At 36.8% G+C, this 27,219-nt stretch overlaps 3 protein-coding genes, 1 long non-coding RNA gene, 1 other non-coding gene and 2 pseudogenes across 6 annotated transcripts; 2 read left to right on the plus strand and 5 right to left on the minus strand.

Moving 5' to 3' along the window:
• Positions 1 to 852: 852 nt before the first annotated feature.
• LOC147920204 (uncharacterized) lies at positions 853 to 3,100 on the minus strand. The gene is made up of 2 exons (XR_015591427.1): positions 1,176 to 3,100; positions 853 to 1,053 (listed from the first exon to the last, which is right to left on the minus strand). It is a non-coding gene; the product is annotated as an uncharacterized LOC147920204 (long non-coding RNA).
• LOC104764901 (salicylate/benzoate carboxyl methyltransferase) lies at positions 2,499 to 5,516 on the plus strand. The gene is made up of 5 exons (XM_010488508.3): positions 2,499 to 2,956; positions 3,206 to 3,311; positions 3,672 to 4,064; positions 4,160 to 4,417; positions 4,931 to 5,516. The coding sequence occupies exons 1-5, from the start codon at positions 2,919 to 2,921 to the stop codon at positions 5,282 to 5,284; spliced, it is 1,149 nt and encodes a 382-aa protein (XP_010486810.2). The 5' UTR covers positions 2,499 to 2,918; the 3' UTR covers positions 5,285 to 5,516.
• A 33-nt stretch (positions 5,517 to 5,549) lies between these two features.
• Positions 5,550 to 10,750, minus strand: LOC109131059 (rho GTPase-activating protein 4-like; annotated as a pseudogene).
• A 7,533-nt stretch (positions 10,751 to 18,283) lies between these two features.
• LOC104764903 (salicylate/benzoate carboxyl methyltransferase-like) lies at positions 18,284 to 21,382 on the plus strand (annotated as a pseudogene). The gene is made up of 5 exons (XR_015591429.1): positions 18,284 to 18,593; positions 18,722 to 18,827; positions 19,758 to 20,154; positions 20,223 to 20,475; positions 20,844 to 21,382. The product of XR_015591429.1 is annotated as a salicylate/benzoate carboxyl methyltransferase-like (transcript).
• Positions 21,383 to 21,413: 31 nt separating this feature from the next.
• On the minus strand, positions 21,414 to 24,956 carry LOC104764902 (rho GTPase-activating protein 4-like). Its single transcript, XM_087502729.1, has 5 exons — positions 23,224 to 24,956; positions 22,658 to 22,778; positions 22,456 to 22,575; positions 22,146 to 22,376; positions 21,414 to 22,070 (listed from the first exon to the last, which is right to left on the minus strand). The coding sequence occupies exons 1-5, from the start codon at positions 23,613 to 23,615 to the stop codon at positions 21,612 to 21,614; spliced, it is 1,323 nt and encodes a 440-aa protein (XP_087358855.1). The 5' UTR covers positions 23,616 to 24,956; the 3' UTR covers positions 21,414 to 21,611.
• Positions 24,957 to 25,777: 821 nt separating this feature from the next.
• Positions 25,778 to 27,186, minus strand: LOC104764904 (putative small nuclear ribonucleoprotein G). The gene is made up of 4 exons (XM_010488510.3): positions 26,759 to 27,186; positions 26,591 to 26,613; positions 26,088 to 26,209; positions 25,778 to 25,972 (listed from the first exon to the last, which is right to left on the minus strand). The coding sequence occupies exons 1-4, from the start codon at positions 26,791 to 26,793 to the stop codon at positions 25,913 to 25,915; spliced, it is 240 nt and encodes a 79-aa protein (XP_010486812.1). The 5' UTR covers positions 26,794 to 27,186; the 3' UTR covers positions 25,778 to 25,912.
• On the minus strand, positions 26,817 to 26,888 carry TRNAP-CGG (transfer RNA proline (anticodon CGG)). The gene has a single exon. It is a non-coding gene; the product is annotated as a tRNA-Pro (tRNA).
• Positions 27,187 to 27,219: the final 33 nt, after the last annotated feature.

Consider the following 27,219-nt stretch of genomic DNA (forward strand, 5'->3'; position numbering starts at 1 on the left):
TTTCTCTCATTAATTATCCGATATTTTAGTTTATCTGTAAATCCTCTTTTGTTAAAAGTTTAGAACATATTTAGATATGAAACTAGATTTCTTGAGTTTTATTTTTCTCTTTGTAAAATTATTAACCTATGAATCTTTTAAAAATATATAATTAATTATGCGTTTGCTATATATAAAGACTTTCGTGTTTCCTCATGATTTTAAAATTTACGTGGTAACGTTTGGAACTATGCCGTATATGGGACAAAGCATCATCGTCCACTGCATATTATTAATTAAGACCATTTACATGCATTACAAACACAAGCTACAAAAATTATAATATTCGTTTCTGGAGAGAAAATTCGAGTTTTATAAACACAAGCTACACAATATGTATATATTTAAGGGTTTTTTTTTTTTGGTTTTCTTTATTATTTGAAGGACTTTTTATGTTACTAATAATGAAGATTACCTTAATTACGCGGTTTGATTAAACGAATCTTCGTCAGCACAAACTTTGTTTACACTTATTATTTGAGACTAGCAGAAGAAACCCTAGCAGTCACTTTCATAGATTCGTTGAGAAAAACAAACTTCTCCTCAAACCGCACTAACCCAAAAATACACTTTTGGTTCGAGTTCCGTTCGCGGCTGGATGTGCAGAAACATTTCACCGATCGAGAATCATTTTTCTTGCTATGTACTATGTAGTCTATGTTTTACGTCAAAATCAGGATTCTAATTAAACCGGGAAAGATGAAAACCGATATACGCTGCATCGATCATCAATCATATAACTAAACCACGTCTAGATTTTTTGTAATCGGTTCCTACTTTTCAGTTTGGAAAATTAATTTGAAGACGTTAATATAGATTTGTTTTTTTCTTCATTTCTTTTTATTTCTTAGAAACCTTCTATACGACACCATCATATGCCAGTGGTTCCCACTAATGTCCATTCAGTCATCGAAGGTGAAAAAAAACAACATATTTCTCCATAATTTTCTCGTACTGTTTGATATCCTTGTCTCTTAAATACATGGAAAATGCATGTGGATTGATCAACTAATCCTACAGAAAAAAAGAAAGAAATATCTAAACGTGAGAAACTGAAAATCATATTTCCAGATTAGTAGGAAAACTCAATTTCTTCGTGTTGTTGAGACAAATCTTTGACTAATATTAAATCATACGGTTTTGATTTCTTGATCAGTAAGAACCGGTGTGCTTGCATCACCCACTGCGTCCCGTTGGCTGATGTCCGACCATGACCAGCAATCAAATATTCGCCACTTGAATCTCTGGTCCACTTTTCAAAAACATGACTAAACTATAATAGAATCTTTTTTCGTTCGTATTGATTTCATTATGCTTGCAAACAAAACAAACGTGACGAACCATCAAATTTAGGACCGCAGAAATTAGTTATTTATACGAACGAAAATATATTTAAATGAGAACTTTCGTTGTTAACATGGTTTAAGATTTACGTGGCATATGGACCCCTTTGCATAGAATACGGCCATACGGGACAAAGCATCGTCCACATATTTTAAACAAACATGCATAATGCATTACCATTTATCATTGTTGTTATCTGAGTTATATAACCAGTGGCTACACTATAATTTTAAAATATATTTTGATGTTGCTAAATGGAGATAGAAAGATAGCTTCACACGATTTGATTAAAAGAATCTTCGTCAGCACACACTCTGTTCACACTTATTACCTACGCACTGTTCGTCTTTAACGTACTTAAAATACTCATAATGATTTGACTTGTAAAACGTATCCTAGTATTCTTAATCTTTTAGTCCCAAGTGGTTTTCTCTTCAGTTTACGTATTTTGTTTCTTGACCTTTTTTCCATTAGAACATGAACACCAACAAGGCAACAATAATGATATAATCATGTTTTTCAATAGGGAAGCGGATGCCTTAGCAAGGCATACCCTATTAAATGTTGTACCAAACTTGGTTTGAGCTTTAATGACTCGGTTTGCACCCCAAAAAAAAAAAATCATGTTTTTCTTGTTTTGTCATTTTTGGGTCATATATACATAGAACCTTAAGTTAAAACTTTTTCAATGTTGTTATTCTCAGACCTAACATAATTAAAATTCATATTTTAATTATAAGAGAGCTCATTAAGAGTTTTTAAAGTACTTTAGGCATATTTTTGTTGCTTTAAAGTTCGTATCTCTTATTTAAATTATTGTTGTGTACTGTTAGATAAAGATGTCAATTCAAAACCAACCGGTAATAAATTAATTAAATATGTTCTTTTATTTATTATTTAGGGGTTTTTTGTATGAGAATTTCTTATATACAACTATTCAGAATAATGGATTTTTTTTTTGGCCATTAATCTCGACAAAATATATTATACCCCCCCCCCCCCCCCCCTCGAATCAATTTTTTAAAAATTATCTTGACGAGATTAAGCATTTTTGGACCACTAATTAATAAGGTGATCATATAACTTTTTACACTAGATGAACGATATATCAAATATATATCATATGTTCGGATACTTTAAAATCAACCGGCAATAAGTCGATGGACCATATCCTTTATATATAAGCCAAGTTTCGTTTCAATAATTTTAGATACGAAATCTTTCTCCGCATCATTCATTTTTAAATGGCGCATTTCAATTGTAAACCATGATTAACCAAAAACCAATAACATAACACAAATACAACATACTTTCAGAATCAATATTCTATATAGTTTGTTTGTTTTAAATTTGGGTATTAAGAGCAACGACTTTGCAACTATTACACTGGGCATGTTTCATGTGATTGTATAATGTGCTGCGTACCTTGATAAATTTCCATCTCTCTATAAATTGAAGAGTGTGATGTGCATCATCGATACACAAACATCTTCATATCTCCTCTAATCTTATCACCAACAAGTACAATAACAAAAATGGATACAAGGCTCATCGACACCTTACCTTCCTTGAGGTTCGTCTCTCCAACCCCTTGTTAATACAAAAACACACACACACACATATACATACATACATGGATGATTATACTTTGAATTAGTTTGTTCAAATATGCATCTTTGTATGTAATATATGTATCTCTCGATGTTACATGTATATAGTGAAAATAGACCAGTTTAACACATATTTAGGGGAAAATAACTAGAATAACTCTCGAATTGGAAACTAGTTTTGTACGTAACGATATATGTATACCGCGATGCAGCTATATTGATGATAAGAAGTGTGATGATGAATATGCGTTTGTGAAAGCTCTACGTATGAGTGGTGGAGATGGAGCCAACAGTTACTCCGCCAATTCTCGTCTTCAGGTTCTTAGCTTCAGTATCTTCTTTTCTTACTTTCTCTTTTAACCAAAATATTTATCAATATTATTTGATGATACAAATGTTTTCTTCAATATTTCATTTTGATAAAATTAATACAGAACTCGAATATGCATGCATAAACATTAGTTTAATTTCAACACGTAATTAATTACACATAACTAGTTTGAGTTCATTTACTTTTCAGAATTTATTTTTTAGTGATCTTCTTCATTTCGTTACAAATGATCTTTTATAAATAAATAAAGTTCCTTATAAGCGAAGATCGATCGTCCAACATAAACAGATAATCGAGACAATAATATTTTTTCTAACTAGTATACTGTCTCTTCTTTTGTTTTTTAGAGAAGAGTTTTATCGATGGCCCAACCAGTCTTGGTAAAAAACACAAAAGAAATGATGATGAACTTAGACTTTCCTACGTACATCAAAGTTGCTGAATTGGGTTGTTCTTCGGGACAAAACACGTTTGTGGCTGTCTCTGAGATCATCAACACCATTAATTTGTTGTGCCAACATGTGAACAAAAACCCACCAGAAATCGACTGTTGTCTCAACGATCTCCCGGAAAACGATTTCAACACGACCTTCAAGTTCGTACCTTTTTTCAACAAGGAGATGACAAACAAAGCACCATGTTTCATCTATGGAGCTCCAGGTTCCTTCTATTCAAGGCTCTTCTCTCGCAACAGCCTCCATTTTGTACATTCCTCTTACGCTCTCCATTTTCTATCTAAGGTACTGAAAAAATAAAAGACTTTGTTGTAACATTTTTCTTTGTATAAAACATCAACTGATATTTGATATTTATATGATGTAATTTTGTGTTGAAGGTTCCTGAGAAACTCGAGAATAATGAGGGGAATGTGTACATAACAAACTCGAGTCCAAAGAGTGTATACAAGGCTTACTTGAATCAATTCCAAAATGATTTCACGCTGTTTCTAAGGTTACGTTCTGAAGAAATTGTCTCTAATGGACATATGGTTCTCACCTTCATCGGAAGAAATACTCTTAATGATCCATTATATAGAGATTGTTGTCACTTTTGGACATTGCTATCAAAATCTCTCCGCGACCTAGTCTTCGAGGTACATCAAATCAATTTTCTTTTTTTGTGTGTCAAACATATTGAATATGTCCATTCATGATGGTCTTAGGGATTTGAGAGCATGAACACAACCAATACAGTCCATTTTTTGGAACTTTCGCCGTATTTAGTTATTATAATTAGGGCCACAATCATAAAAAGACAATAAGAAATAGTCAAAGGAAATAGTAAACACTTAATTTATTCATTAATGAATATTTTATTACTCCAATTATACATGTTTACTAGTATCTACTACTATTTATTCTCCAATTTTATGGATTCTTTTAGTTATACTCTTGTTTGGAAGATGCAAATGTATACTCGTTAAAAAAAAAAACTAGAGGCTCGTATATATAAGAAAAAAGTTTTTCGTTTGATAGTTTCAAACAATTTAGTTTTGTTCCAAGTGAGCAATATATTAGTAAGTTTTTCTTTTAATATGTACTTACTCAGGACCAAAATATTATTTTGTTGAATTCAAGACTCATCCCAATCTTTGTCGTATAAACAGGGGCTTGTCAGTAAATCAAAGCTGGATACGTTCAACATGCCGTTTTATGATCCGAACGTACATGAACTCAAAGAAGTAATAAGAAACGAGGGCTCTTTTGAAATCAATGAATTGGAGGCACATAGATTCGATCTTGGTCATAGTAACTGCGACTATTACGAAGAAGATGGGTACGAAGCAGGACGCAATGAAGCCAATTGTATAAGAGTGGTTACTGAACCAATGCTCGCTGCACATTTTGGAGAAGACATCATCGATACCTTGTTTGATAAGTATGCCCACCATGTGACTCAACATGGCAACTGCAGGAACAAAACGTCTGTCAGTCATGTCCTTTCGTTGATTAAGAAATAATCAACTTCTGTGATGTAATTCTCTTGTTTGTTTATACTGTTTTTTATTTGTTTCCTTCAATAAATTCCAAGACCTGCCACTCAATGTAACGATGTGATGCTAGTCTTCTTGGAAAACAGAGTGTGATTGTAAATTTGTACTATCTTCTTCTGATTGTAATTTGTAAATTCGATTTTCAGATCTGTTGTTTATAACTACAGTTGGTAATAATAAATGACGATATTCCTGCAAATGCTGCAGATTCTTAAAGATAAAACCTTAGGAAGAGAGGCAGAAACTTATCTTTTTGACATTATATGCAGAAACATTTTCTTGGAACACAAGCAACCATCATCAAAATTTAAAAGCATCCATCCATCCATCCATCCATCCATCCATCCCACAAAACCCAAAACAAGAAGATCCAAAAGTTGGATCAAAAACATCAACTATTCACCTTTCTTCATCGCCAAGCTCCGAATAGCTCAACTCTGTAATTCACGCGTCCTCGCTTTAGATATATGGTCGTTGTAGTCTTCTTCGTCCCACAATTCATCATCATCTGCAGACACTTTTTTGTCTTTCATCTCGGCCTCAGAGTTGTCTAAAGCTTCATCCTTGTTAGCTTTCATAAGATGCAACAGTTGTCTACTGCTGCACTGATCACCATTATGGTCTCGCGGACTTGGATTTGAGGCTGGAAACAACCTATCTCGAGATTCTTTCCGGTCTTTAAGCGTCTTCACAATAAGTGTTTTCAGAAAGTTCATAACTTGCACAGCATACATGAGAGCCGTCAATGGATCCAACATCTGCAATTTGACTGATGTCATTTACCAAAAACGTGCACATAAAACAATCATAAGAGATACATTCGAAACACTAACCTGAGTCATGTTAGGCTATGCTGCACCGAAACGGGTACTGATACGGGATACGGGTACGTGGACGGGAACGGGAAACGGCGAAGTAAATTTTTAGGGGTACGGGTACGGCAAGGGTATGTCAGTTTTATAATATATAAAATATAAAAATATCCATAGATTAGTAAAATAAAATAAATAAAGTCACTTATAAAGAATTTTCATAAAACAAAACATGACTATAATATATTAAATAATAATTAAAACAAGTTATTCTTTGAGAAACTCATTCTCAAAGCTAAACAGAGAAGTTTGTCTTCACCAAAAATAAAAAACAGAGAAGTTTGTGTGTTGTGGTTTTGCGATGAACGATGTCAACGTTCAGTAAAAATGCAAAAAGATGGGATATATAGAGCATTGATATTTGTAAACCCTAATTAGACAATATTCAAAAGGTTAATTTTCCTTTTCTTTTTTGGACAATGGAAAAAAAAAAAGTTAAATTCCCTATTGTACAATAGAAACGTTTCTGAAACGTTTCCATGCTGTTTCTTTGCCGTCCCCGTACCTGAAACGTTTCCGAGACGGGAGACGTCATGGAACTGCCGTCCCCGTGCTTCATAGATGTTAGGTGCAAAAACCATTGCACTGTTGGGAGCATTCATCTTGTTAAGTTGTTCCATCTCTCGACAACATCAGCCATTAGATTGATAGCCCAATGATAAGTTTTGAAGGTGTGATCTCTTCTCTCTTATATCTTCTCAATTCCTCAATACAAACTATGAACCCTAACTGTTAAGATCGGAGTTACAGTTCTCCTCTCTTATCACCATGAACAAAGACGCAGCTCTGATCTAACAAACTCACACAATCTGATCACGCAGGATCCTCTTTACTAAACACTCTCTCTTCTATTTATAGTGATCCTCATGATCTGATAATGCTAACTAACTTCTCATTCTCCTCCTTTCAGCTGCCAGCTCAGCATCAAGCTCCTCTTCAATCCTTAAGTCCCTAACCGCATGTGCCTCCTCATTGTATGTATCAGCTCCCACACATGCTTATCAATACCTTCCCCTTTAGAAAAGCTTGTCCTCAAGCTTTAAAAGAAGAAATAGATGTGGCTGGGAACATTCTAGACATCTCCAACAATGACGTAAGGAGAATGCGTCCCACTCTTCTACAACACTCTTCTGTAGCTCAACAACCTTCACTCTTTTTCAGCACTCTCTTCTATGTATGTACGTATCAATACCCTCCCCTGTAGAGAAGCTTGTCCTCAAGCGTTAAGGGGAAGCATCTGATGTGCGCTTGTGCTCAGATGACAATATAGAATGCTAAGGTCTAGTTGAGTCAGTCCTTGCGTCTCCAACGATGCCAAATAGAAATTATTTGTCTTTCTGGAACTGCCTGCTGCTCCATGTCTAGTTAAACAACTGTAGAGTGTAACTTATCCACCTCTGCAGCATGAAAAAAGTGGAGCTTCTCTCCAAAACCAGAGTGTAAGGCATCAACAAATCCATTTGGAGAGTGCCATTGATCCGTTTTGTTAGTGAGAGAATGCCATGAAGCTCCATGTATATCCAATCCATTGAGTGTGAATGTATGCTTCAGAGTCACTTTCGTTTCTATCCCACTGCTCCCTTTGTATTTGAAGTGCCACGATTTGAGAAATTTTGGCTTCTTCAATGGGCAACGAATCTGTAGCGTAAGCTTCAAACTGAGTAACATATCACCCATGATAAACTGTGTGAGTCCCTTTGAATGACAGCTCATCTGCAAGTTGCACCACCAACTTGAAATATGTGCTTTTTGCATCAACCACAATCCCTCATTATATATCTCATCAATAACCATAGCAATTGCAGTGTGCTCCATAAAATGAATGTGTAACAAGTTTGGTGACAATCCTGAAAAAACGTGATGCTTCCTCTGTCTCCTTGTCTTGTACTTATAGGATATGTCACCTGCCTTGTTCATGGACAGGTGAATACCATTAAGATGCTGGTTCATGCTCCTTGAATCCCAGATCAGCAACCTTTTGAACTGCAACCTTGATAAGTGTGATGCTCCCAATCTCTGAAATGGTCCTTTCTTACTCACAAAACCAACAGTAACTCTTGAACAAGGATACGTGTATATGAGATTCCTTTGGCCAATAAACTGATGTGCAACCAGTAGTAACCTATGTCGTTGCAAATTCATGTTTTTGAATTTAAACATCCAAGTCTTAGGTGACAAACACAGCTTCGTTCTCTTCTTCGATTTTAGCTTTTCTTTCCGTGGAGACCTTGCATCGAACACTTGGTATGCTATTTGCTGGTCAGTGACACATGTTGACTTTGGAGACAACACATACGCTTCTTCAACCTTAATCATCTCTATGTTCTTCTGAATTGATCCCTGCTCCAGTGTCTTGTTCACAACCACATACTTGTGATTGTCCAACACCAAAGTCACTTCTTCCCTCACAAGCTCAGAATCATCAGAAACGCATACCGGTAGTGTTGGCAATGTTGCGTTTGCGTTTACGCCGTGATCCATGTCCAGTGATTGCGATTCAGCTTGTGGCTGTGATGTGAGACTTGATTCTGTTTCGGAACCGATTGATCCACAACACAAAACCACTTCCATCGATCCTTTCTCTTCACCTGAGAATTCAGCGGCTTGCGCGTAGGATACATCAACAATTACATGTTGATTAGAAAGTTGCTCAACTATAATCAGTTCCTCGGCAACAGTCTTTGCTATGTGTAGTTTCCCAGAAGATCGTTGTGGAGACGATCACTTCGTCTGAAACGAGCGTTTGAACTCCTCCCAACTTCGTTCTCGCTCTAATTCAAATGCGATTCTCTCAGGATCGTCATAGGTACCAAAAGCACACAACAATGATCCCTTCATCGCGTGCCAACTCTGGTAAGGCCTCCCCGATTCAACATCACGAACAAACTCATCTGCGTCGCCTTCGATGAAGCCATGTGCAAAGTGTAATCTCTCAAAATCTGTGTAATCTCCCAACACAAAATGATCCTCCATCCAATCAAGCCAAGGACGCAAATCAGATCTCGCACCTGTGAAAATTGGAACTGCAATAAGATCCATGGCGGTTGTTTCGATCCATGACCACGAACGCACCATTTGATAAGTTTTGAAGGTGTGATCTCTTCTCTCTTATCTCTTCTCAATTCCTCAATACAAACTATGAACCCTAACTGTTAAGATCAGAGTTACAGTTCTCCTCTCTTATCACCAGGAACAGAGACGCATCTCTGATCTAACAAACTCACACAATCTGATCACGCAGGATCCTCTTTACTAAACACTCTCTCTTCTATTTATAGTGATCCTCATGATCTGATAATGCTAACTAACTTCTCATTCTCCTCCTTTCAGCTTCCAGCTCAGCATCAAGCTCCTCTTCAATCCTTAAGTCCCTAACCGCATGTGCCTCCTCATTGTATGTATCAGCTCCCACACATGCTTATCACCCAATCTAATAAATCTAATGGTGAAGGAAGAATCCTTACAAGGTCCACACACACTCTCAGACTCCATTACTTGCACTGGTTAGAGCGAATCCAGAACACCACTCGGAAGTTCCCTAAACCAAGCCTAGAAGAGAAACCAAAATTCAAGGAAAAGGTAAAAAGACAATCAGGGAAAAGAAACAATATGATCGTTGGGAAGTTTACATGTTTTTTTACCTTAGTGAGACTTCCTAGGCAGTGGACATCAATGTTATCAGGTATAACACCTTTATTCAACTACTTCCCTTAAGAACTCCTCTTGAGCATTCTCACCATTAATCCTGAAAATTCCTTCTACGTAAATACAACAAACGAAGCAAATGAATCTTGTGCATTTGATTAAAAGATGCAGATATACATGCACCCGCAATCCACCTCTACTGTACAAGTGACTCTGCATCATTAAAAGTATTGTAGGCACGATGTTCCCTATAGTATCATAAGATAGCTGCATTGACTCGGTAGAGACTCCAAACACGGTAGCACTGCGTTTACAAATACAGTCCTAATCAGCTTCTGTTCGAACAAAAGAGTAAAACTATCTATCTACTCACTCAAGAGCGTTGACTAACCATGCACAATGTAAGAAATTTCAACCAATCTCATCGAAAAAAATGAGAATTAGATTCAAGAACATGAAATAAAAAGTTGGTACCTCTAATGTCAAGGACTATACAAAAATGAAGAAAATGTATAACACACAAAAAGTCCTTACTCTATTTACATCACTCAAGATCCTTAACAAGCCATCTACTCTATAAGATTTCACCCAAACTCATAGAAAATAAGGGATTTCATTCAAAACATTTGGATCATTGATGTCAGGGGCTACATTAATCGAAGGTAGAGACATTAATGCAATTACTGGATATAGAAACTAAACCACAGACACAACTGCTTAAGCTTCTAAACAACAACCTCAATCACCAATCATCGATACTTGATGCAAAACTTACTTCAGGTTCAAACTCAACATGCAAGCCAAGGAAGCCATGGAAACGATCAAAGGGGACATGAGCGACATGCCTAACATCACTGGGAACACCAATCTCCATAGAACAAAGATCTTCTTCACCAACACAGCCACCAATCACAGACCTTCTTATAGCAGAATCAAGAATCTCCAATGCAGACGAAAGCTCGAATCTTTCTCTCTTTTTCTCGCTTCTGTTCATTGAGAGGCTTCGCTGCATTTGCGAGAGATGACACTTCTTCTCATCAGCTCCCTATTAAAAAGTATCAATACTAGTGGAATCCCAAAATCGCCTCTATACGAATCGAACCACATACTTCGGCTAAAGACGGCGAGGTATCTCTGCCCATAACGGAGGGAGATGTAACTTAACCTAACCGACGGGGAATACTTTAAAAGAACCATACCGAACCAAAATTTAAAATCCAACGGTTTTACTTACTTAACCTCAAACTGAACTAAACCAAAAGTAATTTTGTTCCACTTCTGTCTGTCTGGTCTGTTGCTGTACGAAATCGACAATGTAAATAATAAGAATATTAATGGGGATAAACCGGAAATGGTTATTTTATTAACGTAGAATTGAAGGTGAGAGTTTACAGAAAATACAATCGAAGATCTAAGCGCAATTAATACGAGAATAAATGTTTTTTTCTCTCTGATTGCCAAGATTTTGGATCTTGTAACTGATAGTGACCTCTGGTATTTATAATGGACCATTGACCTAGGAATCCTTCTGCAAATGACGATTTTGCCCATGCGGCCAGATGGACTGATTTTTTGACTTAAAGCCCTAAAATATGGTGTATCTTCAGTTTGGGCCTCACCAAATGTTGGGAGCAAAGCCTATATCCAACAATGGTCCCCCCTACTCCGATGAGCGATGACTTGCTTGAGCTCATCGGGTTTGATTATGCGTCTCTTGGTCATCTTGCGAAAGGAACAGAAGATTTTAGGAGCTTGGCATGTACTTGTAGAGTTCGAAACTATCCGGAAGGTTCTGAGATGAATAGTGCGTTGCACACGTTTTTTGAGATATTTGGAAAGTTCCTGGATGAGTAGTGCATTGCGCACGTTATTTCTAGGTGTGGTGAATTTTGAACGAGAATTTTGAGGGTTCTATGCGTAGCCGTGTTCGTCGATCGGATCTCGTGGCTCCACAGTCACGTGTGAAGATGGTTGAAGGTACGGACGTCTCGTCGTGATGATGGTCGTTGCGCGATGGCTTGTTGATTTGGAGAGTTGTGAAATATTCAAGGCTTTGGCGAGATGGAACGGCTTGGAACGAGGCATAGAGCTTGATATGGGGCATGTAGCGACTTGATACGCGGCGTGAAGCGACTTGAAATGCATCGTGAAACGGCTTGATACGAGGCGCAAAGCTGCTTGATATGAGGCACCAAGCTGCTTGATAGGAGGTGTGGAGTGGCTTGGTACCTATTGGCGCGTTGGCTCGTTCGAAGGTGTGCTGGCCTTGGGGCGATGATCTGAGAGGCGCGCAGTTCTTCGAGTGACGATGCGTGTGTGTATTGATGCTAGGGCGTGTTCTGCCCAAATTTTGATGGTGCGCTAGTCATAGCGAGGAGATCGTAGAAGCGCGTTCGACACGGTGGCGCGTAAGAGCCTCAAGGTTACGCACTAGTCGTGGAAATCCGCAATTTGAGTGGTTGTTGCGAGTACGTTATCGTGGCGTCGAGTCGTGCGTACGAAACGGTGAGATGACTTAGGTTGACGTGGCTAGGAGCATACGAGGAAGTCATAGCGTGAAGATGATCTTCGTAGTTGCGCGTAGACGCGATCCAGCGATCAAGGCTTTGTGTTTTTTTGTTATTGCGCACTCGGTTACTTCATGAACTTGGTCATTCATATTTTATTGATGAACTTCGCAAAGGTTGATTATTGCTGATTTTTGTCGCTCAAAGTTAGATTATTGCGAAATTACCCTCAAAATAGAGATGCGACGTTTTTGTTGTTTACAGGGCATATTTTGAAGTGCAGGACGTCTCTTGGCTTACCATGGATATGTTGCTCCCCGAAAAATCTTGAGTAGACAAGACGAACTTGTCATACTGTTTTAGGTGTGGTACGCGTGACCGGCTTACCTTGTGGGTGTTGCAGGAATTGTGTGTGTGTGAGTCAGGGTTTCGGCTTACTCACTCCGCTTCCTGCTAGCTTTTTGCGAGTCTGGGCTCGGCTTATAAATCCTTACCAAAGTAAGGATGTGGATTATTTCACCACTGCACCCATGCGGAGCGCTTGCGAGTATGGACTCGGCTTTGAATCTTTACAAAAGTAAAGTTTGTGGATTATTTTACCACTGCATTCATGCGGAACGTGTCTAAAATCGAACACCTGGCTAGAGCGACGATGTGCAAGCTAATCGTTAGCAATGCAGTATTGCCTGAAAACTCATTGGGTGCGGCTTTTGCGTCCGACTTATCCCGTAAGTACTTAGAGATAATCATATCCACAAGAATGATAAAGCAAGAGCTCGATATTGTCGAACATGTTCTCTTTTTTTTTTTTTTTTTTTTTGCATGAGAGGTTCTCGTTGCGCCAAGTATGACAAGTATGGCTCCTTGATACGTTCTGGTGAATGTGCAGAGGTTTTGCCGGTGGTGCAGTATGGTAGGTGCGCGTACGATTGCGACATGGCGAGACGGATGATGTGTCGATGCGTCGAATTTGATGTTTGTCCAATCGGCGTATTCAAGGCTTGGCGAGGCGGAAACTGTGGCTGGCTTGAGATTTTGGCGTGTTGCGCGGTCATGTCTCGCAAGTCATAGAGATGGCGAGATTGAAGGTGTGTTCGCGAGATGCTATCAAGGGTGGTAGGAGAAGCGCACAGAATGTCCTGTTGGCGCGTTGGGCGCCGATGCGCAGAAGATGACGTGTGATGTCGGAGGACGGGTTGGTTGTGGCGTGAAGTCATGGGACGACGATGGGCGACATACGATGGCGTACTCGATAATTGTTGTGCTTGTTGTTCTGGGCTCGAGAGTGGTGAGGTCGAGCGAGAAATGCGAGCTCGAGAATGCAAGATCAAGAGTGGCGAACTCGAGAGTGCGAGATCGAGCGAGAGTTGCGAGCTCAAGAGTGCGAGATCGAGCAATATTTGCGAACTCAATAGTGCGAGATCGAGTGAGAGTTGCGAGCTCAAGAGAGCGAGATAGAGCGAGAGTTGCGAGCTTATGAGTGCGAGATCGAGCGAGAGTTGCGAGATCGAGCGAGAGTTACGAACTCAAGAGAGCGAGAGTTGCGAGCTCAAGAGTGCGAGATCGAGCGAGAGTTGCGAGCTCAATCGAATGTGCGAGATCGTGAGTGGCGAGCTCGATCGAGAGTTGCGAGATCGAAGGTTACAAGCTTGAGCGAGAGTTGCAAGATCGAGACTTTTGCGTAGGAGATCGTAGTGAGATCGAGACCTTTGCGTATGAGATCGTGGCGAGATCGAGACTTTTGCGTACGAGATTATGGCTAGATCGAGACTTTTGCGTACGAGATCGTGGCTAGATTGAGACTTTTACGTACAAGATTGTGGCTAGATCGAGACTTTTGCGTACAAGATCATGGCTAGATCGAGACTTTTACGTACGAGATCGTGGCGAGATCGAGATTTTTGCGTACGAGATCGCGGCGAGATCAAGACTTTTGCGTACGAGATCGTGGCTAGATCGAGACTTTTGCGTACAAGATCGTGGCTAGATCGAGACTTTTGCGTATGAGATCGTGGCGAGATCGATCGAGAGTTTTGCGTACGAGATCGTGGCGAGATCGAGACTTTTGCGTACGAGATCGTGGTTAGATCGAGACTTTTGCGTACGAGATCATGGTGAGATCGAGATTTTTGCGTACGAGATAGTGGCTAGATCGAGAAGATGACGAGGTCGCCGAGTACGGGACATGTTGTGATGTCAGCAAGCTCGCGTTCGCGTGTGATTGTTTGCGTATGGGCGTGGTGGATACGAGGATATTGGTGTGATTGCTTCGGGATGGTGACTCTGGCAGTGTTCAGTTCTTCGCCTTCGACTACAGCTGCTTTGGTCCTATCGGTGCCTTAGGATTGGTTTGTCGTAGCACAGATGTGCCCCCAAATGGTTGGCCTAGGAGACACGATGCAAGCTGCAGGAGAGCGCGACGCGGAAGAGTCGACGCCTTCGTTGCTGGAGAGATCGGTGTAAGACATGCTTTTGGTTTTCCGAAAATGCCTTTGTCTTCAAATTCTTTTCGTCAAAGAAAAGATTCCGTCTAGCCCCACGGTGGGTGCCAAATTGTTGATGTACGAAATCGACAATGTAAATAATACGAATATTAATGGGGATAAATCGGAACTGGTCCTTTTATTAACGTAGAATCGAATGTGAGAGTTTACGGAAAATACAATCAAAGCTCTAAGCGCAATTAATACGAGAATAAATGTTCTTTTCTCTCTGATTGCCAAGATTTCGGATCATGTGCCTGATAGTGACCTCTGGTATTTATAATGGACCATTGACCTAGGAATTCTTCTGCAAATGACGATTTTACTCATGCGGCTAAATAGACTGATTTTATGACTTAAAGCACTAAAATTTGATGTATCTTCAGTTTGGACCTCAGCAAATGTTAGGGGCAAAGCCCATATCCAACATGGTCCACTTGATATTATTTAGCAGAACAGAAGACCGCACCAATTACAAACACTTAAACCAAGAAAAAAAATACATTAAGCCATTGGATTTTATATGCGATAATATTGTATGTCTCAGATGATGATAGTTAATTATTCAAATTAAATCGTTATTGAAATCCGTTATACAGCTGACACTGGATTGCATGACAAAACGCATATATTAGGATTTGTCCGCCCAACCGCTAAAACTTAATTAATGTCGACATCGTCAAACATGCATAAAAGTCCCATTCAGAAACCGAAAATGTAAAAAAAATAATTCTCTCTACTCATTGTATCTGACACTCTTGTCTCTTCAATACAAAAAAAAAGACCTTTAAAAAAGAAAAAGAAAAAAAAGTCTATCTACTGAAAAATTCAGTTTGGCCGGTGGCGAACTGGCGATGACCAGCCATCCTATAGTAATGGACCATTTTGCACCAGAAGATCCAAAACATTAGCTTTTAGTACGAAGGATATGATATTTTAGATGAGATTTTCGTGATCCACACACACTCTTCTGTTCGGAAATGTACCTGTTGATATCCCTATTAACAATGATATTATTTTTGACCCCAGGATTTAGGTATTTTTATCTGGAGACAAACTGTGCAAATTTGGCTAAGTGATGAGTGATCCGCTCTTATCATTTCCTTTATATGAGTCTGGATTAGTCCAAGATATTTTTTTTCTTCTCATTATCCGATATCTGTTAACTAATCCTCTTTTGTTAGAAGTTTAATTAGATCATACTCCTTAACGCATATAACATGTTTTCTAATAATAATGTTATCTTTATAAAGTCTTTTGTGTTTCCTCATGATTTTAAAATTACGTGACATATTGGAACAAATTAACATATATGTGACAAATTAAAGCGTCGTCGTCCAGTGCATATAATAAGACCATACATGCATTACCATTATCATATCGAGTTTGATGTTGCTAATGGAGATTACCTTTAACTCTCACACGGTTTGATTAAACGAATCTTCGTCAGCGGAAGAAACCCTAGTATACACTTTGTTTTCCTCGAACCGAACAACTAACCCAAAAAATACACTTTGTTTTCGTTAGCGGATGTGCATGAACATTTCACCGATCGAAAATCAATTTTCTTGTTTAGTATGTTTTACGTTACAATCAAACCGTCAAGAGTAGAAATCCATTAGTATACGCTGATATCGGATCGCTAGCCAAAACCAATCCATATAACTTATAAAAATATCTTATACCAAAACAAGTCTTATCCACAGAAATAACACTAATACCACATTTTTGTTTGTAGTCAGTTTGTTTTTTTTCTTAAACACCGTAACGTATATATACATGGCACATGCGGCCGACATTATCATATCCCCGTGGTTCCCACTCGCCATTGATAATAATGTCCCATTCAGTCAGTAATCTATGGTGAAATAGCATTTTTCCATTATTTTCTCTATGCATATTCTCTTACTGTTTCATGTTTGACATTCTTGTCTCTTAGATACATGGAAGTATCTAAACGTGCATGGAGAATTCTTATCTCTTATAAGAGCACTTCCATTAGTGGGATGGTGATTCGATCGTATCTCATCCATTTATATTAACATATAAAAATAAAAAAAATTGGAGAAAGAGATCATTTGAGAAACTTAGAACTCCATTAGATACTCTCCCACCAATGTGTCACTTTATTACTTAATATTTTTTTTAAAACAAAACAAAATTTAAATATCTAAAATCATATTTAAAATTTTATATAAAGTGGTTGAGAAACCCACTTGAGTCTCTCTACACTACTGAAGGTGCTCTAAGTAGGAGGACAAGATTTCAATTTCTTCGTATTATATTGTTGAAACAAATCTTTGACTAATTAAAAAGCATGGGGTTTTAGTAAGAAGTACGAACCGGTATTTTCCCATCACCCACTTCGTCCCGTTGGGTGATGTCCGACGATGACCAGCAATTTAATATTTCCCACTCGATCTCTGGTCCAGACTTAAAAAACAAGGATTAAACTTCATAATGGAATCTTTTTCGTACGGGGAAATTTGAAACGTATTGATTCATTATGCTTGTCAATTTCTAAATTAAAAACGTGACAAATTAACAAAAATATATTTAAATAAGATTTTTGTTGTCAACATGATTTGAGAGTCTCTTTCACTACACATGCTCTAAAATTTAGGTGGCACAGGGCTGGCATACGGGACAAAGCATCGCGCGTCCACATATTTTAAGGATGCAATTACCATTACTATTCGTTTTTTGTTGGAGAAAATATCTGAGTTATATAAACAGTAGTTATCATTTCACAACATTTTGATGTTGCTAATGGAGATTATCTTCACACGATTTGATTAAAATAATCTTCATCACTCGTCAGGATAGCACACACTCTGTTCACACTTATTACTGTTGGTGGTCTTTAATATACTTTAAATACTCTTAATTAGTTATTTGACATGTAAAATGTATCTTGAATCTTCTCCTCCCCGAGTGGTTTCTTCGACTAGGTTTTCTCTTCGATTACGTATTTTTTTGCTTGACCTTTTTTTCGTTACAACATGAACACCAACAACAATAATAATATAATTTCTGTTTGATTTGTCATTTTTGGGTCATATATACACATGTCCCGTAAGTTAAAACTCTTTTTCAATGTTGTTATTTTTGTTTGTCTCGGACCTAATTAACATAATTAGAAAATCATATTTTAATTAAGAGAGCTCATCAAGAGTATTTAAAGAACTTTCGGCACATGTATTTTTACTTTAAAGTTTGTATTTCTTATTTAGGTTATTGTTATATACTTAGATAATGAGATTTTAACACAAAACCACTTGTAATGAATTAATGAATATTGATCTTATAAGTCATTTTTTTGTATTTTTTGGTTTTGATGAAATATACAGAAAAATACACATAACTCTCACATTAAAAATAAACCATGCAATATAAATTATATATCTTTTATTTCTTTCTTAATTCGTTTATGAAGATTGAATCTAAGATCCAAATATTATGGCGCATTTCAATTGTAAACAGAAATTGACCAAAACTCCATAACATAACATAATTTCAAGATCAATTTAAATTATATTGTTTTGGGTATTAAGAGCAACGACTTTGCAGTCACTTGGCATGTTTCATGTGATTTATATAATGTGCTACGTAATTGATTAAGTTCCATCGATCTCTCTATAAATTAAAGAGTGTGTAGTGCTTCCTCGATACACAAACATCTTCTGATATTTCTCTTCTAAATCTTATCATCAATAAGTACAATAATGAAAATGGATCCAAGATTCATCGACACCTTACCTTCCTTGAGGTTCGTCTCTCCAATTCATTATTACACACACACACATATATACATGTATACTTTACTTTGATTTAGCTCGTTAAAAATATATATGCATGCAGCTTTATATGTAATGATATATGTATATCTCGATGCAGCTATATTGATGATAAGTGTGATCTTGATGAATATGCGTTTGTGAAAGCTCTACGTATGAGTGGTGGAGATGGAGCCAACAGTTACTCCGCCAATTCTCGTCTTCAGGTTCTTCAATAACTTCTTTTTTCTTCGTTTTAACCAAAATATTTATCAATACTATTTGATGATAAAAATGATTTTTTTTCTATATTGCATTTTGATAAATTTATAAAACCTAAAACATAAGCTAAATGTTTATATGTAACCTAATTATTAAATGAAACTATACATCTATATTAAAGAGCTTGCATACTTATATTTGTTTTGTAAATACGAATTGTAACAAAACTCAATTTTATATTAAAAAAAATATATTGTAACAATAACAAATATATATTATGCATGAAGTAGGAAAAATAATGTAAACAAAAAAAACAATCAATATATATGAAAGTCTTGTGTTTAAAATTGAAATACTTGTTATTTTCCATCTATATGGCCAGGTAGTCTTAAATTTGTAGTTATGAAAAATATTTTTTCTTAAATTTGGACCAATCAAATTCATTAAAATATATAGAAAATAGTAGTAACTGAAAACAAAATTAACAGAGAAAATTTTGAGTTTTTCGTTCAAAATAAAATTTACTAAAATAGAACGAACTTGATAAGTATTTTACTAATAAATATTTTAGACTAATCTTACTATTTGACTAAGTTACTAAAAATAGTTGGACGGCTTATTGGGTTTATAAATCTAGTTAAGTATCACGGGAATATGCGTTCTATTAGTGACGGCTCTGCCTCAGCCAAAAAAAAGGAGATATTAGATGACGTTTCTAGGACTATAAAAGGTCCTCCTCTTGTAACGGTTTTGTTTATATCACTAATATGTTACTTATAAAGAATGAGACATGCATGTACACTAGTTTCCGATACGTACATAACTAGTTTGAGTTCATTTACTTTCATTCAAGTTTCTTATAAACGAAGATCGTCCATCATAAACAGATCGAGATTATAATAATTATGATACGTGTTTACTTTTTTGGTTTGTAGAGAAGAGTTTTATCGATGGCCAAACCAGTCTTGGTAAAGAACACAGAAGAAATGATGATGAACTTAGACTTTCCAACGTACATCAAAATTGCTGAACTGGGTTGTTCTTCAGGAGAAAACACGTTTTTGGCTGTCTCTGAGATCATCAACACCATTAATGTGTTGTGCCAACATGTGAACGAAAACCCGCCAGAAATCGATTGTTGTCTTAACGATCTTCCGGAAAACGATTTCAACATGACATTCAAGTCCATACCTTTCTTCAATAAGAAGATCAAAAACAAATTAGCATCGTGTTTCGTCTATGGAGCTCCAGGTTCCTTCTATTCAAGGCTGTTCTCTCGCAACAGCCTACATTTTTATACATTCCTCTTACGCTCTCCATTGGCTCTCTAAGGTACTTAAAAATACAAGACTTTGTTATAACAAGTTTCTTTGTATAAAACATTAACTGTGTGTTTGAAGGTTCCTGAGAGAATAATAAGGGGAATGTGTACATAACAAATTCAAGTCCTAAAAGTGCAACAAGGCTTACTTAAATCAGTTCCAAAATGATTTCACGATGTTTCTAAGATTACGTTCTGAAGAAATTGTCTCTAGTGGACGTATGGTTCTTAACTTCATCGGAAGAAACACTCATCTTAAAGATCCGATGTATAGAGATTGTTGTCATTTTTGGACATTGCTATCAAAATCTCTCCGTGACTTAGTTTTCGAGGTACATCAAATCAAATTATTCATTTGTACTGGTCAAACATTTTATATAGATGCATTCATGGTCTTAGGTATTTATTTGAAGCATGAACAAATACATACAATCATAAAAGACAACCAAATAATACTATAATAGTGAAGGGATTATATTAGTTTAATAAAATTTCGCGTTTGATTTTTGTTTTTTATACAGAAATTTCACGTTTAGTTTCAAACATTTTGTTTTGATTTAGGCGAGCTATATATTAATAATTCTTTTTGATATTATTAAAGACCAAAAGTATTTTGTTGTTTCTACCAAAAAAAAAAAGAAAAAGAAAAAAAGTATTTTGTTAAATTTAAGACATGGTGCTCATCCCAATCTTCATAAAGGGCCATGTCAGTGAATCAAAGCTGGATACGTTCAACATGCCGTTTTATGATCCGACCGTATATGAACTCAAAGAAGTAATACGAAACGAGGGCTCTTTTGAAATCAATGAATTGGAGGCACATGGATTCGATCTTGGTTATAGTAACTGCGACTATTACGAAGAAGATGGGTACGAAGCAGGACGCAATGAAGCTAATTGTATAAGAGTGGTTACTGAACCAATGCTCGCTGCACATTTTGGAGAAGACATCATCGATACCTTGTTTGATAAGTATGCACACCATGTGACTCAACATGCCAACTGCAGGAACAAAACGTCTGTCAGTCATGTCCTTTCGTTGATTAAGAAATAATCAACTTCTATGATGTTTTTAATTTGTTTCCTTCAATAAATTCCAAGACCTGCCACTCTCAAGTCTCAATGTAACGACGATGTGATGCTTGTCTAGTTGTCTTGGAAAAAAGAGTGTGATTGTAAGTTTGTAATATGTTCTGTTTTATTTTTAAAATCTTTTGTTTACATCTACAGTCGTTAATATATATGACGATAATTCTGCAAAAGTTGCTGATTCTTCAACATAAAACCTTAAGCAGAAGCTTATCTTTTTCGAAATTATATGCAGAGACGTAGCATTTCTTGATACACAAGCAACCATCATCAAAATTTAAAAGCATCATCCATCCATCCATCCATCCATCCATCCCACAAAACCCAAATCAAGAAAATCCAAAAAGTTGGATAAAAAACAACAACTATTCACCTTTCTTCATCGCCAAGCTTCGAATAGCTCAACTCTGTAATTCACGCGTCCAACAATACTACTCGCTTTAGACATGGTCGATGTGGTCTTCTTTCTCTGCTCCTCCCAATCATTGTGTTTCTGTCCATAACCTCCATTGTTACAGCTTTTCACCTGAGAAGACTTTATGCCAACAAGTTCTGGAGATTCTACAGATTCTTCTTCTTCTTCTTCATCTGCAGACACTTCTTTGTCTTTCATCTCGGCCTCAGAGCTGTCTAGAGCTTCATCCTTGTTAGCTTTCATGAGATGCAACAGTTGTCTACTGCTGCTCTGATCACCATTATGGTCCCGAGGACCTGGAATTGAGGCTGGAACCAACCTGTCTCGAGATTCTTTCCGGTCTTTAAGCGTCTTCACAATAAGTGTTTTAAGAAAGTTCATAACTTGCACAGCATACATGAGAGCCGTCAATGGATCCAACATCTGCAATTTGACTGATGTCATTTACCAAAAACTTACACATAAAACAATCTTAAGAGATACATTCGAAACACTAACCTGAGTCATGTTAGGTGCAAAAACCATTGCAATGTTGCGAGCATTCATCTTGTTAAGTTGTTCCATCTCGACAACATCAGCCATTAGATTTATAGCCCAATCTAACAAAGAAGCTTCAGTTGAAGGAAGAAGCCTTACAAGGTCCACACAGTCATCTTCACTCTCAGACTCCATTACTTGCTCTGGTGAGAGCGAATCCAAAACACCGCTCGGAAGTTCCCTAAACCAAGCCTAGAAGAAAAACCAAAATTCAAGAAAAAAAAAGTAAAAGGAAACAACATGATCGTTGGGAGCTTTACAGGTTTGTTACCTTAATGAGACTTGCTAGGCAGTGGACATCGATGTTATCAGGTATAACACCTTTGTTCAACTCTTCCCTTATGTACTCCTCTTGAGCATTCTCACCATTTATCCTGAAAATTCCTTCAACCTATATGCAACAAACGAAGCAAATGAATATATTTCTTTACCCCTTGTCGTAAAACCGGATGGAAATTGTTATAAACACGCACCCGCAATCCACCTCTACTGTACAAGTGACTCTGCATCATCAAAAGTATCGTAGGCACGATGTTCCCTCTAGTATCATAAGATAGCTGCATTGACTCGGTAGAGACTCCAAACACGGTAGCACTGCATTTACAAACACAGTCTTAATCAGCTTCTGCTCGAACAAAAGAGTAAAACTATCTATCTACCCACTCAAGAGCGTTGACTAACCATTGCACATTGTAAGAAAACAAGAGATTTTGATTCAAGAACATCAAAGTTGGCAAAGAGTTGAGAAAATGTAAATCACACAAGAAGTCCTTAATCTATCTACCTCACTCAAGATCCTTAAACAAGCCATCTACTTGATAAAATATTTCAGCCAAACTCATAGAACATAAGGGATTTGATTCAAGAACATCAAAAGTGTCAGGGGCTACACTAATCGCAGGTAGAATCATTTCAGAGGATACAGAAACTAAACCACAGACACTAATTGGTTCTTTATAATTGATTAAAGCATTTAATCAACAAACTCAATCACCAAACTTTACCAGATAAAAATCGATAAGAGACCCAAAAAACGAACCTTGCACTAGGAGCTCGTCTGGGGACTTCAGGTTCAAACTCAACAGGCAAGCCAAGGAAGCCATGGAAACGATCAAAGGTGACATGAGCGACATGCCTAACATCAGTGGGAACACCAATCTCCATAGAACAAAGATCCTCTTCACCAACACAGCCACCAATCACAGACCTTCTAATAGCCGAAACAATAATCTCCAATGCAGAGGAAAGCTCGAATCTTTCTCTCTCTTTCTCGCTCCTCTCCTCTTCCTCTTCCTCTTGAGAAATGTTAAAAGGGGAATGTGGGTCTCTGTTACAATCATTGCCACCACATGATGTAGAAGAGGAAGAAGCAGAAGAGCTTGAAGGTGAAGGGAAATGGCATGATTGGCTCGATTTTAGTACTTTGGCCATTATCTCAAAGGATAATCCAAAATAAAAATCAAATCTTGGAGTGATGGGTACTCTCTCTCTCTCTCAATGAGAAGAAACAGTGAGGGAGAGGTCAAAATCAATAGGCTATAAAGAATCAATCTTTAATTAGAAAAAAAATTTCAGGGAAACAGAAAAAGAAAAAAAAACCTAGAAAATTGGATTAGTAAATGGGAGTAATTAATGATTTGCTTTGGTTTCTGTTGGGAAAAAAAGATTAAAACTTTTTTGTTTGGGTATTACTAAGCGACGCGTAGAGTTGAATTGAAGAAAGGGTTTTTAGTTGGTGGGTTGTAATTATCACACTTCAATCCTTCTTTCTTTCTTTCTTTCTTTCTTTCTTTCTTGCTTCTTCGTATTGTATACACAACAGCTCACAGAAGAGATAAAGAGAGAGATAGGTGGAGGTAGGTGAGAGAGAAGATGAAGGATTAACAAGGAAGATGAAGGTCGAGCTGTCTTTTTTTTTTTTTTTTTCTTTTTTCTTTGCTGTGTCTTTTTTGTAATGGTGTGTCTCGCTCTCTCTCTTTACATACTATCTACTTAGGAAAAGTATCTAAAGTAGATATATGTATGTAATAACTTTTTTTGTTTCTATGTGAGATGATATCAAATATACTATCTAGTAGGATAATTCTAATTCTGACTATTATCAATTAACTCCGTTTTATTATATTCCCATACTGGAGAATGGAGATATATATCTATGACAAAGTCAAACACACTTGTAAAAGCAGTAATCTACCATAATAATCAGTTGAGAGCTTATTAGTAAAAGAATTAATCTACAATAAGACTAGTCTCTTATGTTATTTGGTAACCTAATCACAACCAATGTTCCCAGAAGCGCCACAAATATGGCATTACACCATTTTTAAAAAAAAAAGTTAGTTAAAAATTCACATAATACTAGGATTTCTATGGTTTTGATCTAAAATGAGATTGATATCATATAGCATAATCAAATTTTGAAGAAAAAAAAAAGGATGGTGAAGTTTTATTGAACAACTTGTATCCAAAGTGAATATTTTAGTTACTTGTAATGGTCCAAGAGAATATATCAAGTTAATTTACGTTTTCTATATGGGAATAGTTGTTACCGTTAGAATTTAGAAAGAAGCAATCTCTCTCGGACTCTCTCTAGCCTCTTCCCCAAAACTAAAAGAGAAAAATAATCAAAAGAAAAAGGAAATAAAGTGAAGTTGGTGGAAGTTCTTTTTGGATTAGTTGTAAATCCATGTGTTTTAAATTTTCTAATCAAACTTTTGCTATATTAGTTAGAGATACCCCCGACCACGAATGTTTTAAAAAAAAAAAAAAAAAAAACACATCAAATTGTAAATGACAAAACACAAATACCTACTTTTTCTACCAATAAAGTACATCGAGTCATGGTTAGATAGATGTGTATCATAAGTTTTTGTTGATTTATAGAACAAGAAAGAGGAATGTAAGTTGGAAACTAATACCACCCCCACGTGTGTGTATGTGCCGACGACGACGACGACGACCCACGTGCCGAACATTCCGTGAGGTTACGTGTTGTACTTGTACGTTGTTGCTGTTTTATTGGAGATAGTCAGATTTAGGTTTAGATTATATGGTATCATCATCATTTCATTTTGCCTTGCAAACAATACTTCGTGGGGCACATGCTTCCTTGATTCCTTCCACTTTCACTTCTCTTTTCTCGTTTACTCTATTATTCCCTTTTGCGCTTCTTCTTATTCACGAAACATCTTTATCACAACAGAGGAGCCAAACGGCACAATAATGATCTAATTAGAGAAAGATGGGTAAAAGACTAAAGGTTAAAGATTAGAGATAAAAGCAAGCAAAAGAAAACGACCGTTGGAGCTCGTTTACCCAAAATTCATATCTCCACAACTAAAAGGATTTTACTTTGTGTAAGGTCTGGCCCAATCATACTTAGCTTTTTCCTTGAATCTCTTATGTAAAGTTGTGTAGCAATGCTTAAAAATTGTTGGACCAAAGATCTAACCCTATGAGGAATATAGAACTTAAAGAGACCCTGACAAAATTGAAAAGAGAGATCAAAACACAAGGACATTATATCCAGATTTTCCTGTATCCATCTAATCAAGGGTTACAAAAAACTTCAGAGCATAACAATAGAAGTGAAGGAGTCAAAGAAGTTGAATTCATCAAATTAATCTTCTTCAAGATTCATAGATGCTAAGTACAGAGAACAAACTAAGTCAAAAGTCATATTACAGAAGATGATTGAATACTGGTGGTGCAAAGTAAAGTAATCAAAGCTAAGATCTGCCAACTGGTTCAAGAGCCTCAACAGTGACAATGCTGTTTCCTCTAATCACCTGGATCCAGGAAACGTAGAATGTTAAAACAGAACAGATGATGGATGACTACTTCCAGAACATTTCTGTGGTTTAAAAAAAGGGAAGACAAAGAGAGAGAGAAAGAGAAACGTACCACCATCCCAATGTCAGTCTTGTCATCACCATTGACTGCAACAGTGTTATCCACAACAAGATTCATGAACTGATCAAACCCACGGAGAGTTCCAACTACCGTTCGGTTGGCATTAAGCTTAACTACAATTGGAGGGGAAACACACACAAAAAAAAACAGAGAGACAATAACTTCTCTTGACCATACCCAGTTACCAAAACATGATAAAACACAAAATGTTCAATAACGAAAGCATATGAAGAAACAAAACCAAGGAATCCGTAAACCATCCTGCTGCAACCTTGACTAAATCAATGAGATGAGACTATGCTATGAACTATGTGATATTTGTTCTATAGATATATATGACTTGAAATGGAATACATATCTTCACTAAACATAGCTCGTAGGTTCAAGAGTTTGAAGCAAATCACAGCAACAGACTAGGTAAAACATCCTGAAACACTTTAAAAAGAAAACAAGAAAACAAAAAAAAAACAAAAAAGAGAGAGATGGGAGCTTACTTTGGAGTTTCTTGTCCATGTACCTGACATAACATGAAACGAACGAAGAACAAAAATCAGAAACAAACACGAAGCTCGATTTGAAACTAAAACATATCTGGATGTAGAGAAATATCCCAAACAAAGAAATACAAAACAGAGAGATTGAAGTAGCGGAGAGAAACTTACTTCTTGAGATCCGGAGGCTGACCTGAACGACTCATAGGTATATAAAATCAAAACAGATGGGGTGTTCCGAGAATCGAACTCGGGACCTCTCGCACCCGAAGCGAGAATCATACCACTAGACCAAACACCCTCTGTGAACAAAGCGAGATGTAGACGATTATTATTAACCAAAACCTCAAAGAATATGAGATTTGTTAGCCGAAGAGTAAGCCAAACTTGAGTTTTAAACCATGATCTAAACAAGATTTAAGGCAGCATTTCTCGTTCATGTCAAGTCTCATATATAAGATGTATACAAAAACAAATAAAAGTTCCAAATTCCAATCATTTACTTACATATGAACCAAGCATGTTTAACTCGCTTGGAAGCAAAAAAAAAAAAAAAAACAGACCTGGTTTTGGACACTTCTTTCTGCAGTTAACCAGACCTGTGTATCAAATTAAACATTTACAAACTTCAA

Source organism: Camelina sativa, chromosome 19, assembly GCF_030686135.1.
Source record: "Camelina sativa cultivar CO46 ecotype springtype chromosome 19, ASM3068613v1".
Lineage (NCBI taxonomy): Eukaryota > Viridiplantae > Streptophyta > Magnoliopsida > Brassicales > Brassicaceae > Camelina > Camelina sativa.

Excerpts from the sequence above, each read along its gene's own strand:
- LOC104764904 (XM_010488510.3), bottom strand. The coding sequence starts at position 26,793 with ATGAGTCGTTCAGGTCAGCCTCCGGATCTCAAGAA. Across the intron at positions 26,210-26,590 it reads CATGGACAAGAAACTCCAAA|TTAAGCTTAATGCCAACCGA; the intron begins GTAAGCTCCCAT and ends CTCCAATTGTAG. Across the intron at positions 25,973-26,087 it reads AGACTGACATTGGGATGGTG|GTGATTAGAGGAAACAGCAT; the intron begins GTACGTTTCTCT and ends TCCTGGATCCAG.
- LOC104764901 (XM_010488508.3), top strand. The coding sequence starts at position 2,919 with ATGGATACAAGGCTCATCGACACCTTACCTTCCTTGAG. Across the intron at positions 2,957-3,205 it reads GACACCTTACCTTCCTTGAG|CTATATTGATGATAAGAAGT; the intron begins GTTCGTCTCTCC and ends ACCGCGATGCAG. Across the intron at positions 3,312-3,671 it reads CCGCCAATTCTCGTCTTCAG|AGAAGAGTTTTATCGATGGC; the intron begins GTTCTTAGCTTC and ends TTTGTTTTTTAG.
- LOC104764902 (XM_087502729.1), bottom strand. The coding sequence starts at position 23,615 with ATGGCCAAAGTACTAAAATCGAGCCAATCATGCCATTTCCCTTCACCT. Across the intron at positions 22,576-22,657 it reads ACAGTAGAGGTGGATTGCGG|GTTGAAGGAATTTTCAGGAT; the intron begins GTGCGTGTTTAT and ends TGTTGCATATAG. Across the intron at positions 22,377-22,455 it reads GCCTAGCAAGTCTCATTAAG|GCTTGGTTTAGGGAACTTCC; the intron begins GTAACAAACCTG and ends TTTTTCTTCTAG.